The 13333-nt window shown below is 53.8% G+C and overlaps 3 protein-coding genes across 3 annotated transcripts; 1 reads left to right on the top strand and 2 right to left on the bottom strand.

The window, feature by feature from the left end:
- Positions 1-864: 864 nt before the first annotated feature.
- Positions 865-2587, bottom strand: CTRU02_214857 (benzoate 4-monooxygenase cytochrome P450; the record flags this gene model as incomplete). Its single annotated transcript, XM_036726629.1, has 2 exons — positions 865-1767; positions 1904-2587. The coding sequence occupies 2 exons, from the start codon at positions 2585-2587 to the stop codon at positions 865-867; spliced, it is 1587 nt and encodes a 528-aa protein (XP_036581816.1).
- Positions 2588-3132: 545 nt separating this feature from the next.
- Positions 3133-4212, top strand: CTRU02_214856 (uncharacterized protein; the record flags this gene model as incomplete). Its single annotated transcript, XM_036726630.1, has 1 exon — positions 3133-4212. One exon carries the CDS (start codon positions 3133-3135, stop codon positions 4210-4212), a length of 1080 nt encoding a protein of 359 aa, XP_036581817.1.
- A 484-nt stretch (positions 4213-4696) lies between these two features.
- CTRU02_214855 (PKSN polyketide synthase for alternapyrone biosynthesis protein) lies at positions 4697-12991 on the bottom strand (the record flags this gene model as incomplete). The annotated part of the gene is made up of 7 exons (XM_036726631.1): positions 4697-4881; positions 4937-11447; positions 11567-11592; positions 11648-11984; positions 12057-12325; positions 12394-12535; positions 12668-12991. 7 exons carry the CDS (start codon positions 12989-12991, stop codon positions 4697-4699), a joined length of 7794 nt encoding a protein of 2597 aa, XP_036581818.1.
- Between the last annotated feature and the right edge of the window lie 342 nt (positions 12992-13333).

Here is a 13333-nt window from a genome sequence, read left to right as displayed (position 1 = left end):
GTGATTTAGAAGAGTATTCGCATAAATAGCACTAGTCCTAACAAACGAGCATCAATCTGCCTTGTGGAGTACAATCCCACAAGGGGACGTGGCGCAACGGTAGCGCATCTGATTCCAGTCCAGAAGGTTGTCCGTTCGAATCGGGCCGTCCTCAGCACAGTTATTTTTTTTCATGGACTTGGAAATTGTGTAGCGAGGATTTGCACCTTAGTTCGTTGCAGTCACTGTAGACAACTGTATGAGAGCCCTTTTCTCCCCAAGGGGATGATGCGTTAAACAACACTTACTTACTATTACTATTACTACTAACAAGCGAGCATCTTGAGACGCTTGCTGTTAACCTTTACCCTATAACCGAAGACATCCACTTCGAGCAATCTGACCTTATCTAGTGATAGAGAGATCATGGGCCCACGGTTTATTCAACCTGTGAGTGATTCTACTATGAGAATCTAAACTTAAGAAGAAGTGGAGTTTGCGGTATTTTCGTGATATTTCGCGGTTTGTGCGCGAAAAGCGGTTAGCGTTAGCAGATCCGCTCCGAGTCCCGGCTCCGAGTCCCGTTTCCCGGCGTGGGGGCCAAAGCCACGCTTACTTCCGGGCATAACCCGTTACAATAAGTAACATATTGAAAGTGCAACAGTATTAATGAGCTAGCTGGAAGGAGCACTATACAATGAGATTTGTTAGGGAAATGGCATTAAGATAAAAGACTGCCATTATATAATAGTTCCACATGACTTGTTATTTGTTTCAATGAGCTTATTCCAAGCCAGACATACCAAGCATCTCCCACGATACGTGGAGGCACTAAAGCAGGCTGGGCTGGGATCTACCTTTGTCTGCTTCAATAAAAGACTCTCATCACCCTCTAACGGCAGGGCGGAACCGAACCATCAGGGGCTTCTTCTCCCATACGCCGTAGATCTTCAGACTCTCCATCCAGTCGCTGCTCTCGGGAGCGAGCTGCAGGTCAAACTCCCACAAAATCTTGGAGAGGATGGTGCGTATCTCCCCGTACGCCAGATGCTTCCCGATGCAATTTCTCGGGCCAGTGGAAAACGGCTTCAGCACGCCCCTAACATCTCCGTCATACGGCGTGCCCTCGACTCCTCCGTCGCCCTTCAGCCAGCGTTCGGGCCGGAACTCGGAGGGCGCAGCGAAATGTCCCGGCCATCTATAGGCAGCGAGCTGGTTGACAAAGACTTTGGAGTTTCCGGGGACGAATCGCCCGGCAATGAAGTGGCCTTCCGGCGGGGTCACGCGTGGCAGGGTTGTCGGGACGGGCGGGAACAGTCGCAACGTCTCCTCGATGACCCCAGAGAGATAGGGGAGATGGTCTTGTGTGGTTGTCGTCATGTTGATGTCCGCAGTTGAATCGAACGCGCCGCGGATTTCGGCGGTGACGGTGGCGAGTGCCTCCGGGTTCCGGCATAAAAGGTACGTTGCACCGGAGAGGGTCATGGCCGTGGTTTCGGCACCTGCCATGAGGATGTTGGACGAAGTCATGAGCATCTCTTCGTAGGAGATGCCGGTCGGGGTGTTGAGGTTGCGAATCACGTATTCCATGAAGTCGCTCCGGGGCTCTTTGCAGTCGAGGCGACGGTTGAGTTTGTCGGTCAAAAGAATACGGTGTTTGTTCTTTTTGAGCGGCAGCTTGTCGGACGTCATGACGATTAAGAGCAGCTGGTCCAGGCGGAGGAAGTCTCTCATGAAGCCGAGCAGAAACATGGCTTTGACGATGTAGTAGAGATTATCGATCCATTTCTGTAGACGGTACACGTGCGTCAGTCTTACTGGAACGATGGCAGTGTTGGCTCGTATTTTGTGCGTGTGTTAAAGCATCGAATCGGGCCATTGAGACTAACACACAGAACGAATTAATGCAGATGGAATGACTCACATGTAGTTCATAGGCCTCATCATTCAAGCAGCCAATATTCTCGCCGTAAGTCAGATCGCCAACAACGTCAAACGTGGTGAGCTGATACCACTTCATCATGTTGACCGGCTCATCCTGCGCGGCCGATCGTCTGAGCTTCGCCAGAAGCTGGTCAAAGTACCGCCCGATGATGCCTCCCTGGTCTCGGAGGGCCTTATCTGAGAAGCCGTGGGAGAAGTTGCGTCTGATGCGCCCGTGAGCCTTGTCGTCTCGAACAAAGACTAGTCCCTGAGCCCCATTCGGTGGGCTTGTCGGCACGAATTCTTTAGCCTTCTTAAGCTGCTTGCGACCGTCGTGTTTTCCGTGGATATCCTCCCAGGCCCTCTCGTCAATGTAGGACACGGCGGACGGGCCGAGACGCACCACCGGCCCGTATGTAGCGTGTAGCTCGGCAACTTTGAACGCGAACTCGCCCTTTATTGCATAAAAGGTCTGCACCAGACACGAAATTGCCCACAGCTTGGGACCCGGATACCGCGCCAGTGGATGGAGGGTGATTCGATAGAGCCATACCGACGACCAGTAGATAGCAGAAAGAACAAAGACGAACTCGAGAACGACCCGGACATTGATTGATTGTAGCTGGCCAGAGACAGCTTTCGTCACGGCGGTGTCATAGTAAGACTTGATGTACGGGGCTGTCATTGTGTGCTATATCATGAATGCTTACTGGCGATGGCGCTAAGTGATCTTGTCTGCTGGCTGACAGCCTTCGATGAATGTTAGGCAAAGATGCTACACGTACTGTAAAGAAATGACTCATAAACTGATATGAAGATGAACATCAAAATACCCAAGAAAAAAGGCTTGTGAATGGCCTGCGAACTTTCTGCTTTGGGGAACTGGCCGGTTGCGATGTGATTAAAGTTCATCGGGGCATTTTTATCAAGATAGTTTATCTCGGGAAGAAAATAAAGTATAAGTTTTCAATTTTGGCATTTTGTCCGTGCCAATCGGGATTTTACTTATTTTACAATCTTGGACGCCTTTTTCATGTCATAATTACCCGCAAGGGGATCACGCAAAAATGTGCGTTGAAGAGACCGAAATCAAATGGCCGAGCATCGGGATCATAGAACACCCAGCTTCTCATGTCTTTACTGTATGTTGACTCAAAGTCTCTGGCACAGTAATTCTCGGTCCAGTTCCATCACGTCTCTGCTCATTCCATCATCACCCAAACCAGAACCATGCCTGCACAACCACTACCACCCCCGATTCACGTCCTTCTCATCGGGGCGTCCGGCTACATTGGAGGCAGCATCCTGTCGCACCTCTGCTCTGAGCCGAACACTGCCACCTTTCACATCTCGGCACTCGTGCGCAATCCGGCGGATGCAAAGACCATCACCACCTCGTACCCTGAGGTACGAACTCTGCTTGGCGACCTCAGCAATGAAGCGCTCCTTCGTGACGCGGCCGCGGAGTCAGATGTAGTCATCTATGCCGCGCGAAACACTCAGGACGGCGTCGAGCCTCTCATGGCAGGGCTCGCCGCCGGGAGAGGGCAGAGCTCTGTGCAACCGTATCGACCGGTCCGCCCTGCGCTGTTCATCATGCTCAGCGCCATCATTTCTCTTGCCGACCCGAAAAACCTCCGGCTAGGCGAGCCCCCGTTGGAGTCCAGCAAGCCGACGAGCGATGTGGACGACAGGGAAACCATCGCCTCCCTCCCAGACTACCACTGGCACGTCGCGCAGGAGCGAGCTTTTCTGCGTCTCGCGTCCGAGAAGGGCCGGGACATCATCGCACCGGTTATCATGAGCCTCCCACTCACAGTAGGCGACGGGACAGGCCCGGTGCGCAAGCGTGGCTTCGTCCACGCGTACGCGCAGGCTTTGCACCGTCGACAAGGCAAGAAGCCCTTTATCATGGGCCAGGGCCGCAATGTATGGAGCTGGAGCTCGCCGCGCGACCTAGCTGCTGCCGTTGGGTTTGTTGTGGATTCCTGGACGGCGGCGGGGGATGGGGGCCATGACAACCTAGAGGGTCATGTCTTTGTGGAATCTGGGCAGCTTGAGATGCGCCAAGTGGCCAGCTACGTTGGCCAGGCTCTTGGTTCCGTTTCCGAGGGGAACCCCGCGGCATCAGCGGATGAATGTGAATCGTTGCAGTATCCGCAGTTCGCGGAACTCATGCCGGAGCTGCCTGGGCTCTGGGGCGTCACCGCTCGGTGCCAGGCTGATAGGTTGAGGGGGAAGGGTTGGAAGCCCGTCGCAACTGAGTGGGAGCCGCTTGTGGAAGAGTGTGTCAGGACTTCATGTGTATAGCTTAGTGTCTTTAAATGATTGTGAAGCTATTTTCTAATTATCACTCGTTGTTGAATCACTACATTCTATCCTCTCCACTGTAATGACCGGACTCCAAGTTGAGGTGGCTCCGTCGCCGGCAGCTGAGCAGCCTACCTGACAGGTATAGATTCCGCGATCCTTTCTTCCGGTATTTCTTTTCGGAGCTTTGTCTTAGAATCAGATACAAGATTAGACACCAGGCTTCCCGTCAGAAGCTGACCTCCCTTTACAGGTGCCCCTGTGATCCCAACATAAACAGCTTTGGGTGCATTCCGAACAGCCGTTTCATGAAACTTCTCATCGTTATTTGGAAGATTATCGTCAAGTGTTCAAAAGACCGTTGGTTAGGGGACTGGCACTTCTGATCATCTGGTACTAAATCAAAAGAATTTATACTCAAATTGACACAAGGTCGAAAACATCATTATTAAACTCCATGCCCAAATCATATATACATATAAAACTAGCAAGCTGTGTCCACTGAAGCATCCTTCGACTCCCGGAACATTTCAAACATCTTGCTTCTCGTCAAGATTATCAATGACAAAGTCGAGATCGGCGCCGGTGATAGGATATCAAAGACGGACAGCTCGCTCTTGAAGTTCTTCTTTACCCAGTTCCGTACCTCCGTCGCCTTGAGGGAGTCAACTGCACTTTTGCGTCAGTATATTCAATCACCGAGTGGAGGGAATCCATCACGTACTACCGTATGCTAACAAGCTCCTCTCTGCATCGATGCTTTCAGGTTCCATGCCCGTGGCCTGGCCTACTTTCTCCTTGACCACGTCCTCGACTAACCGCCTTGCTTGGTCAATGTCTTTTGCAGAAGCTATCATTTCATCAATCTTGGCTTTTCCACTGCTTTGTCGGCCGGCGCCGTTGCCTGGGCCACGCGCCACGCCCGACGCCGCGCGGTGATCGAACTTGCGATCCATCGGCCACCTGTTCAACAGGTCCTCGTGACGCGGGATGCGGTTGGAGATTCCCACAATCAGTTGCGCCGGGCCATCATGAGATGGAGTCGGTCCGCTGGAACAGGACTTTGACCGCGTGAGAACCATTTTCACGCTTGCCATCACCTCCTCAGTCGTGACCGTCACGGGGGCGAGATGTCCAAACATGGCCAAATACTTCTCCACGTCGCCGTAATTCTCCATGGTGCCCTTGCCGAAGTGGCTCGAGTCCGACACCAACCCGATGTTGAGACTGGTGGCCGGAAGTCCGTTGGCTTGCCGGAAATGCGCCAGCGCGTCTTCGAACGTGTTGCCGGCACAGTAGTTCGCCTGGGCGCTGTTACCAATGACGCCGGACACGGAAGACAAGAGAATAAAGAAGTCGAGCCCGCGATCCATCTCTCCGTGGTCTCCAGTCTCGTGGTCGCTCGATAGAAGGTGCGTCGCCAAGTTGTGTAGATTCCAACTGCCGTGGATCTTGGGCCCCGTCGCCGCCCTCCATTGGTCTATGGTCATGTTGGAGAACGTACTGTCTGCCAACACCATTGCAGATTGGATCAAGCCACGAAGGCGGAAGCCCCGACGCCGTTTTAGTCGTTTGGCGAGCATTTCCACATCTTCCTTTGAAGTAATGTCGCACCGCTCGATCTCCGCGCGGCACCCTTTTGCCGCGAGCTCCTCGAGAGCAGAAACAGCGTCCGCGGTCGTCGGCTTTCCCGAACGCGAGAGGAGGACAAGCCTCCGTGCCCCGAGCTCGCAGAGCATCTTTGCCAGCGGTAGGCCTAGGGCCCCCAGGCCGCCGGAGATGATATAAGTGCCCTTGGGTTCCAGAGTTGTACCGTGTCCCGTCATATACGCTGTCGATGCCGGACTTTGCCGATGGAACACGGCGACATCGGAGGCTGCAATTGATAAAAGCACTCTATTTGTTCCACCTTGCGCTGACGGTGCCGTATCGGATGTGTAGGTTCTTGCAAGTGCTGGATCCGTGGCCGAGAGTTGCCGAAGGGGCTCAGCAAGGGCAATACGTTCCAGCTCCATCCAGCGTAACACTGTCGATAGAGCTGTTTTGAAAGCAGGGTTGAGTTTGAAGTCCAAGGCCGCCATGTCGTGCAGATTGACGAGTTGAGTGACCCTTTTCAGGAAAAGCGAGCCTTTCAGAGCCTCATTTTGGCTCGAGGAATTCACTCCAACGACATGACCGTCGTCGGCCAAGACTACCTGGAACCGGCGGACGTTCCCGAGGTTTTTCAATGTGGATACGACGACCCTGACTCCCCCGGTGGCTTGCCGGATCAAGTTGGCAGATGTGACACTGAGTCGGGGGAGTCGAACAACAGAGGCGTTGGATGACGGATCCGACCCCGAGGAGGGATTTTCTGTGCAGATGAAGACTTTGCGGACGCCAAGACAATTGGAGACTTGTACAAGACTCTGTTGAAGAATCGCGTCATTGCCGACATCGAGAAGCACAGAGTCGCCTGGGGAAATACCAGCCGTCTCGGAGAGAATGCAAAAGGCCGTTGATAGCGGTGCAAGCCAGTAGGCCACAGCAGCCGATGACTTCAAGAGGGAGTCAGGCACTCGGACTAGGTTTTCCATATCCTGGAAGAACATTGGCCGTACGGGACCGTGTGTGATGCCGAAAACGACGTCCCCTGGGCCCACGATGGTGTCGAATATGTCGGTGTTTCGGCTTCCTGCTAAACTCTCCACGACACCCACGGTCTGTTGGGCCAAGAGTGCTTTGTACGGACTTCTATCATCAGTTTCACCCATATCGTCAGTGTGAGTCACTGCGTATTGTAGCCTGATAGATGACTTCCGGTTGTCCAGCGGGTTGCTCTTCTCACAGTCTCGGGAAACCCAATACGCCTTGCCTTGGCTATCACGGGCTCTGACCCAGAGCTCAGGGTTTTCTCGGGCAGACACGGCGATATCCTGCATCTTGCCTTGAGCACCCGGAATGAGATTAACCGGCTGACGGGTGGATGTCTCCCCGGCGATATACCGGTCAGACTCAGCGTGGGCCAAGACCCTCGGAATGAACAGACGCCCATCCAGCTCGGAAACCTCGCTTTCCGGCATCGTCTGCCTGCGTATAGAGCCAATCTGGCTCCCGCTCTCTCGCGCAAGATGGACCAAATTGTTTTGAAGAACTTCTAGAATCATGTTCGCCGCGTGGTCGGGTCGCACATGAGTTGAGAAATCCAAAAGGGGTATTGCAAGGTCCGGAAACTCGGCTCGGATGGTCCGGAGAAGCCCTACTGTCGGCGCGTACTGGAGCATCTTCTCGGACGACGGTGCCATGAACCCGGCGGTTGTCAGCCAAATGATGCATGACGCCGAGGATACCAGTGTGCGGAATTGCTCGAGTTCTTTTCTGGACCAGTCATAGACAAACGGCGCACCGAACTCAACCAGAGAGACAATTGGCCTATTTGTTAAATTGCCGTGAGTTGCAACCGCTTCGTCGATTGGCATGTAGCAAGACCTGATTCCAAGATATGAGAAGCTGTTCAGGAGTGTATCGCGAATGTCTTGCCGAAAGGCGGCAAAAGGGTGCGATGGTTTACCATCACTTTCTGGTCCGATGATGATGACACCGTCTTGGCACAGCTCCGGCAGCAGTCTTGCGTCTCCGGGTTCTTCCGCAGAATCTCGTCCGTCTCTTGGAGATGATCCGGTGGGATCGATGTTTTCATGACCCGACAACAGGTCTACAGATGACTCGGATATTAGGATGATGCTGGATCTTGACAGCTTCAAAGGGCTGTCCAAAAGCTGCTCAGCCACCACTGCGTTGCTACTATCGTCGCCAATAATGGTTAACCACGAATCAGCAACGCACACTTCCGCAAGTGCTGGCAGTATCCAGTCGTACTTAGATGGACATGTAAGCCTCGCACGATTCTCTCTGGCGAGTGCGCTGGAATTGAGAAAGACCAGGTCGAATTTATTGGAAACCGGATTTGGTTGACTCTGGGTTTTCAGCTTGTCCTCCCAGCCCTGAAAAGTGTTGAAGCAGGTGAAATTCTCAAGCTTGATAATACCACCTTCTTCCTCGCCATTGAGAACGTTCCAGGAATCATCAAGTCCCAGACACAAGATCTTCTCCTGCGCCCGTTTGTGGCAAAAGCGATCGAGAATGAAAGTTGCCTTTGCCTTCAAGGAAGACTCTTGAAGGATCCGGTCTCGCCATCTCCTGAATGGCTGCTCAATATCTTCTTTCCACACCATCTGAGCGGTCCGATAAAAAGAAGAATCCTCAGTATTGCCAACTTCTTTCTCACCGTCGGCAGGGTTCGAGATGATGGGGGAAAGTATTTGGCGTAGAACAACGTCTTCGACAAGAACAGCAGGCCGGTCGAACCTTTCGTCACAGAACGTAAGGTCTCCTAAGATCTTACCAGCCTTTTGTCCCGAGTCCGATTTCTCATCAACCAACCTCTTCGAAACAGCTGTCCCGGCGAGGTACTCACCCGACCTACGCGGCACCGTGTTTGCCACAAAGACTCGGCGGACTGACACGGGCACTGCAGCCATTTTCATCTCTCCACGAGAGTCGGACTGTACAGCTGCAAATACAAGTTGAAAGAGGCTGTCCAGAGTTGCCGGGTGGATGAGATAGTCGTGCTCGTAAGACTCGGGCATGACGGACCGCGAATCGGGCACGATGCACTCTCCAAATGCCTTGCCATACTCTTGGAGCTCGGCGTCAGTTGCACAGCGTATGGCGTTTAGCCCTCGAAACGTAGGGCCGTACTCGAGGCCGATGCTGGCTAGATGGGCATAGAACGACTCCACATCGACGTGCTTTCTTGCCACCCCTTTGATATCATCGAGCTGTGGACGCTTCTCATCTTGCCACTGTCTCTCCCGCTCTTGCTGCTCGAAACCCGCAGATTCATCCTCGCCCGTCCTCTTGATGACGATGCCGACGACAGTGCCCATGGCAAGCCTACGCCATTGTTCAGCGACGGCTGAAACCGCGTATACTGCGAACTCGAACACCCAATCATCATGGGCATCTGGTTTCAGCGTCAACGTAATGCCTTGGCCCTTTTGGTTGACATCTTCCGTGTCTTTGCTGACCACGAGGCTGTTCTCGAAGTTGACGTCTAAGAGTTCGATGCCGTGGAAAGCCTGGTTCCGCTCTCGGCCGAGACTCCGGACGGCCTCGATGGCCATGGCGAGGTACCCCGCCGCAGGGAACAGCGCCGCCCCGTCCACAACATGGTCGGCAAGCCAGGGAAGCTCGCTAGTTCGCACCACATTGTGCCATGCCGGCTCAAACGGGTTTCGCGGCAACATGGGCACGCCTAGAAGATCGACGCGCGGTGTTTTATCGCCCCGGAGACCGATCAGAGTCGGCATGGCGTCGTGCCAATATGACCTGTCGTGGTTCCAAACGTATGACGGTAGGAGAGGGAGCTCCGATAGCTGAAGCTCCTGGTCGACACACCACAGGTCATTTGCTCTGTCCAAGTCGATGGGTACGCCAATTGACCAGAGCATCCCGGCAGCGGTCAACGTAGACAGACGTGAGTCTTCCTTGGCAGATAGCATCGAGAGATACCTGACGCTTTCGGGCCTTTGAGATCCGTCCATCTTGCTCATGATCTGGCCAACCGGTCCGGCAAGAGCTTTTGCAGGTCCGATCTCTAACACGGTGCAATGTTGCAAGCCCGGCGAAGACTCGTGCGTGTTCGGATCACGCAAGGAGAGAAGGAGATTGTGCATGGCACCGGCAAATCTGACCGGTGATGTCATGTTCTCGTGCCAGTAAGCTGCGGTCAAGGTTCCGACATCCGTGACCCGGGACTCCGTCACGGATGAGTACATGGGTACTCGTAGACACCGGTTCCGGGACGACCGCAAGGGCCCCAGGCAGCGAATGAACTCGTCACCAACGACCTTCATGTCAGGAGAGTGGTATGCGACCCCTCCGGTGCGCAACGCCCTAGCGAAATGTCCGGCTTCGCAGAAGGCCTCCTCGGCTTGAGAAATGGCTGTGGATGGGCCTGACAATGTCACACTGCTGGGACTGTTGACGCATGCTATCATGATGTCGCGATCCAGGCAGCTCTCTGCGAGAAACCGACTGGCGTCCTTCTCCGACATACCAACTGCGAGCATCGCGCCAGGTCGTCCCACCAGAGAGCAGACTTTGGTAGCCAGAAAGCCGCGGTAGTATGCCACGCGCATGGCGTCTTGATGAGAGACGGCCCCAGCCGCGAACGCCGCGGTGAGCTCTCCCGACGAGTGCCCAATGACCGCCGACGGAACGACGCCCCAGTAGCGGAGAAGTTGGACCAAGGCAATTTGTACCGCTGTGCAAACCGGCTGGGAGTACCTTGCGTCGTTGAGGGTCTCGGCGCTCGCGTGAACGATCACATCTTCAAGGTCCCAGTCACACCCCAAGCGTCGCAGGTACTTCTGGCTGCTTTCGATACTCGCTTGGAAGACGGGACAGCTGGCGAGGAGTTCTTTCGCCATACCTGGTCTCTGGGCGCCTTGGCCGGTAAACAAGAAAATGAGGCGCCTGTTTTGAGAGGACCGAAGCTCGACCGGTGGTGATAGGTTGTCTCTGCCTGTCAAGAGCCTCGATAACAGCTCCTCCCGAGTGCCCGCAACGACAAAGCTGCGGAATGTGTGAGCTGTTCTCTTTGCTGCCAAAATTTGTGCCAAAGAGGTCATGCTGGCTGTCCTGTGCTCGTCCAAGAAGGCTTTGAGGGCTTTGGCATTCCTGCCGAGGCCCTTGCGGTCGAAAGCTGACAGTACAAATAGCGCCTGGTGAGTTTCCGTTTCGTTGTCGTCGAGCGCGGATTTGGTAGACTGTTGTATACAAGTGATGGTGCCTTCGTTAAGAGCCCGGGTGATGTGTCGGCCGTTGCTTTGGGTTTCCTCGAGATGATGCCGCGCATCATCTATAACGACGTGGGCATTTGCGCCCCCGAAACCGAACGAATTGATACTCGCCCGCCTCAGCCCTGTGCTTGGCCACGCGGTGGCGGTCGTCGGGAAGATCAGATTGGAACCGGGCTCGAGCAGCTCCGGGTTAATCTCACGTAGGCCGGCGATGGGCGGGATCACGCCGGATTCAAGACACAGCACCGCCTTGATGAGGCCTGCCAACCCAGCGCAGCCCTCGGTGTGGCCGATGTTGGGCTTCACGCTGCCTACGTACAGTGGCCCCGTATCGTGGAGTTTTCGAGCAGCAGCAATCGTCGCGCGTATAGCCCGCACTTCGATAGGGTCCTATGTTGCGATTAGCCGTTGACCTCATAAGCGTAAGTCTGAGAGTCTGATTGCGTATCATAGGGGTGAAGTGTTCTTCTGCTGAAAACAAATCAAGACTAAAAGACGATCCGACTTACTCCTTTGGGTGTCCCGGTACCATGTGCTATTCAACATGTCAGCCAGCCCGTTTGAATGTCCGGGAGCTGTACATCTTTTACCTTCAAAGTAGGCGGTTCGCGCCATATCCAAGCTCGCTCGCTCGTACACCCTTCGAATTAACTCGGCCTGGGCATCTTCACTCGGCACAGTAATTCCGGACGTCTTCCCGTCCGAATTGACGCCTGTCGCTCGAATCACGCCCCGGATCACGTCGCCGTCAGCGAGAGCGGAAGAAAGACGTTTTAGCACCAGACCCGCGATGCCTTCTCCGCGCCCGTACCCGTTTGCTGACGCGTCGAATGAGTGGCTGATGCCATCGGGGCTCGTCATATGCATGCCTGAGAGCTGAGAATAGAGGGTTGGGTTCAATATGAGATTCTGTCCCGTCACCAGTGCCTTATGACATGCTACAGTTAGCATGCGTGGCCCTATGTGTGCATCTGCGCCAGCAACACAAGGAATTCCTACCTGGTCAGACTCGCCCATCCGTATCGATTGACAGGCCAGATGTACGGCATATAGACTCGAGGAACAAGCAGTGTCGACAGTAAGACTGGGGCCGTTGAAATCAAAGAACCACGATATCCGGTTCGATAGCATGGATTTACCGGTTCCTGCCGCAGAGTTTACTCCCAGCCGATACGGGTCGGCCTCTGCAAGCATCTGGTAGTCGTTGGTCATAACCCCGCTGTACACGGCGGTGGTGCTTTTGGCAAGTTTCTGCATGGGAATGCCAGCTATGCCAAGAAAAGGCAAGTGTTAGCTATCTCTCCTCCAAAACTTCGAGTTACAGCCATAGACTTACCATTCTCGAACGCTTCGTAGGCAATCTCAAGCCCCAGCCGTTGCATCGGGTCCATGGCTGCGGCTTCGTTGGCTGTGATGGAGAAGAACGGAGCGTCAAAGCCGGAGACCTGATCTAGGAAATGACCCGATGTGGCGGAAATCTACTCCTGTCAGTCTTGCACGAGTGTGTATGACACCATCTACAACCCCGTCATCCCACACTGAAAGCATTTAAAGACAGGATGTACGACGTGGAATAGCCTATGTTGTTTTCCGCAAAGACTTGTACTTACGCCGCCAGCACGATGTTTTGAAGGATGATACCATGCTTCAGAAGACCAACTTCTTTCTGGGATTGTCGAGTGACCGGTTCTGCCTGAGCTGACCATATCCCACAACTTAGTCGGCGAAGTCGCCCCTGAGAACCGACAAGCCATGCCTATAACGGCGATGGGCTCATCATTATTTCTGTCCCCGGGCCATGGCGACCCGAGGGCAGATATTGGAGATCTCCCATGACTGCTTTCTGTGCCTAGACCGCTGTCCGAGGTTGAGTCGATGTTGGATGTAACAAAACAAGCCTCTTCCTGACTGTCCACTGCCGATAAAGACATCATCTTTGGTAACAGATGGGGCAGCAACTGAAGGTTATGCACAAAGGTAAAAAGAAAAGAGGTGTCTTTTCTGCAAAGACTATTCTTTGATGTACTTAGTACAGATGCTGGTTCAGACACAGTTACACCTAGACAGTGTCTCTCATAGTCAACTGGAAACTCAGATGGTGACTATTATCGTGTTTGTACCGGCTCAATACACCTTACGGTTTATTTCGGGGGTAATGTGAAATCCCTGTTCTGGTTACCAGGATCCGCGAAGTAGGAATTATCCGATCTCTGATTCTGCGATGAATTACAGCTTAAATTAGCCGCAGAAATAAGGCACATTGTCCGAGCTGTAGG

Source organism: Colletotrichum truncatum, assembly GCF_014235925.2.
Source record: "Colletotrichum truncatum strain CMES1059 chromosome Unknown Contig_0012, whole genome shotgun sequence".
Lineage (NCBI taxonomy): Eukaryota > Fungi > Ascomycota > Sordariomycetes > Glomerellales > Glomerellaceae > Colletotrichum > Colletotrichum truncatum.
The sequence above is the reverse complement of the archived record's forward strand: the minus strand, read 5'-3'. Positions and strand labels throughout refer to the sequence as shown.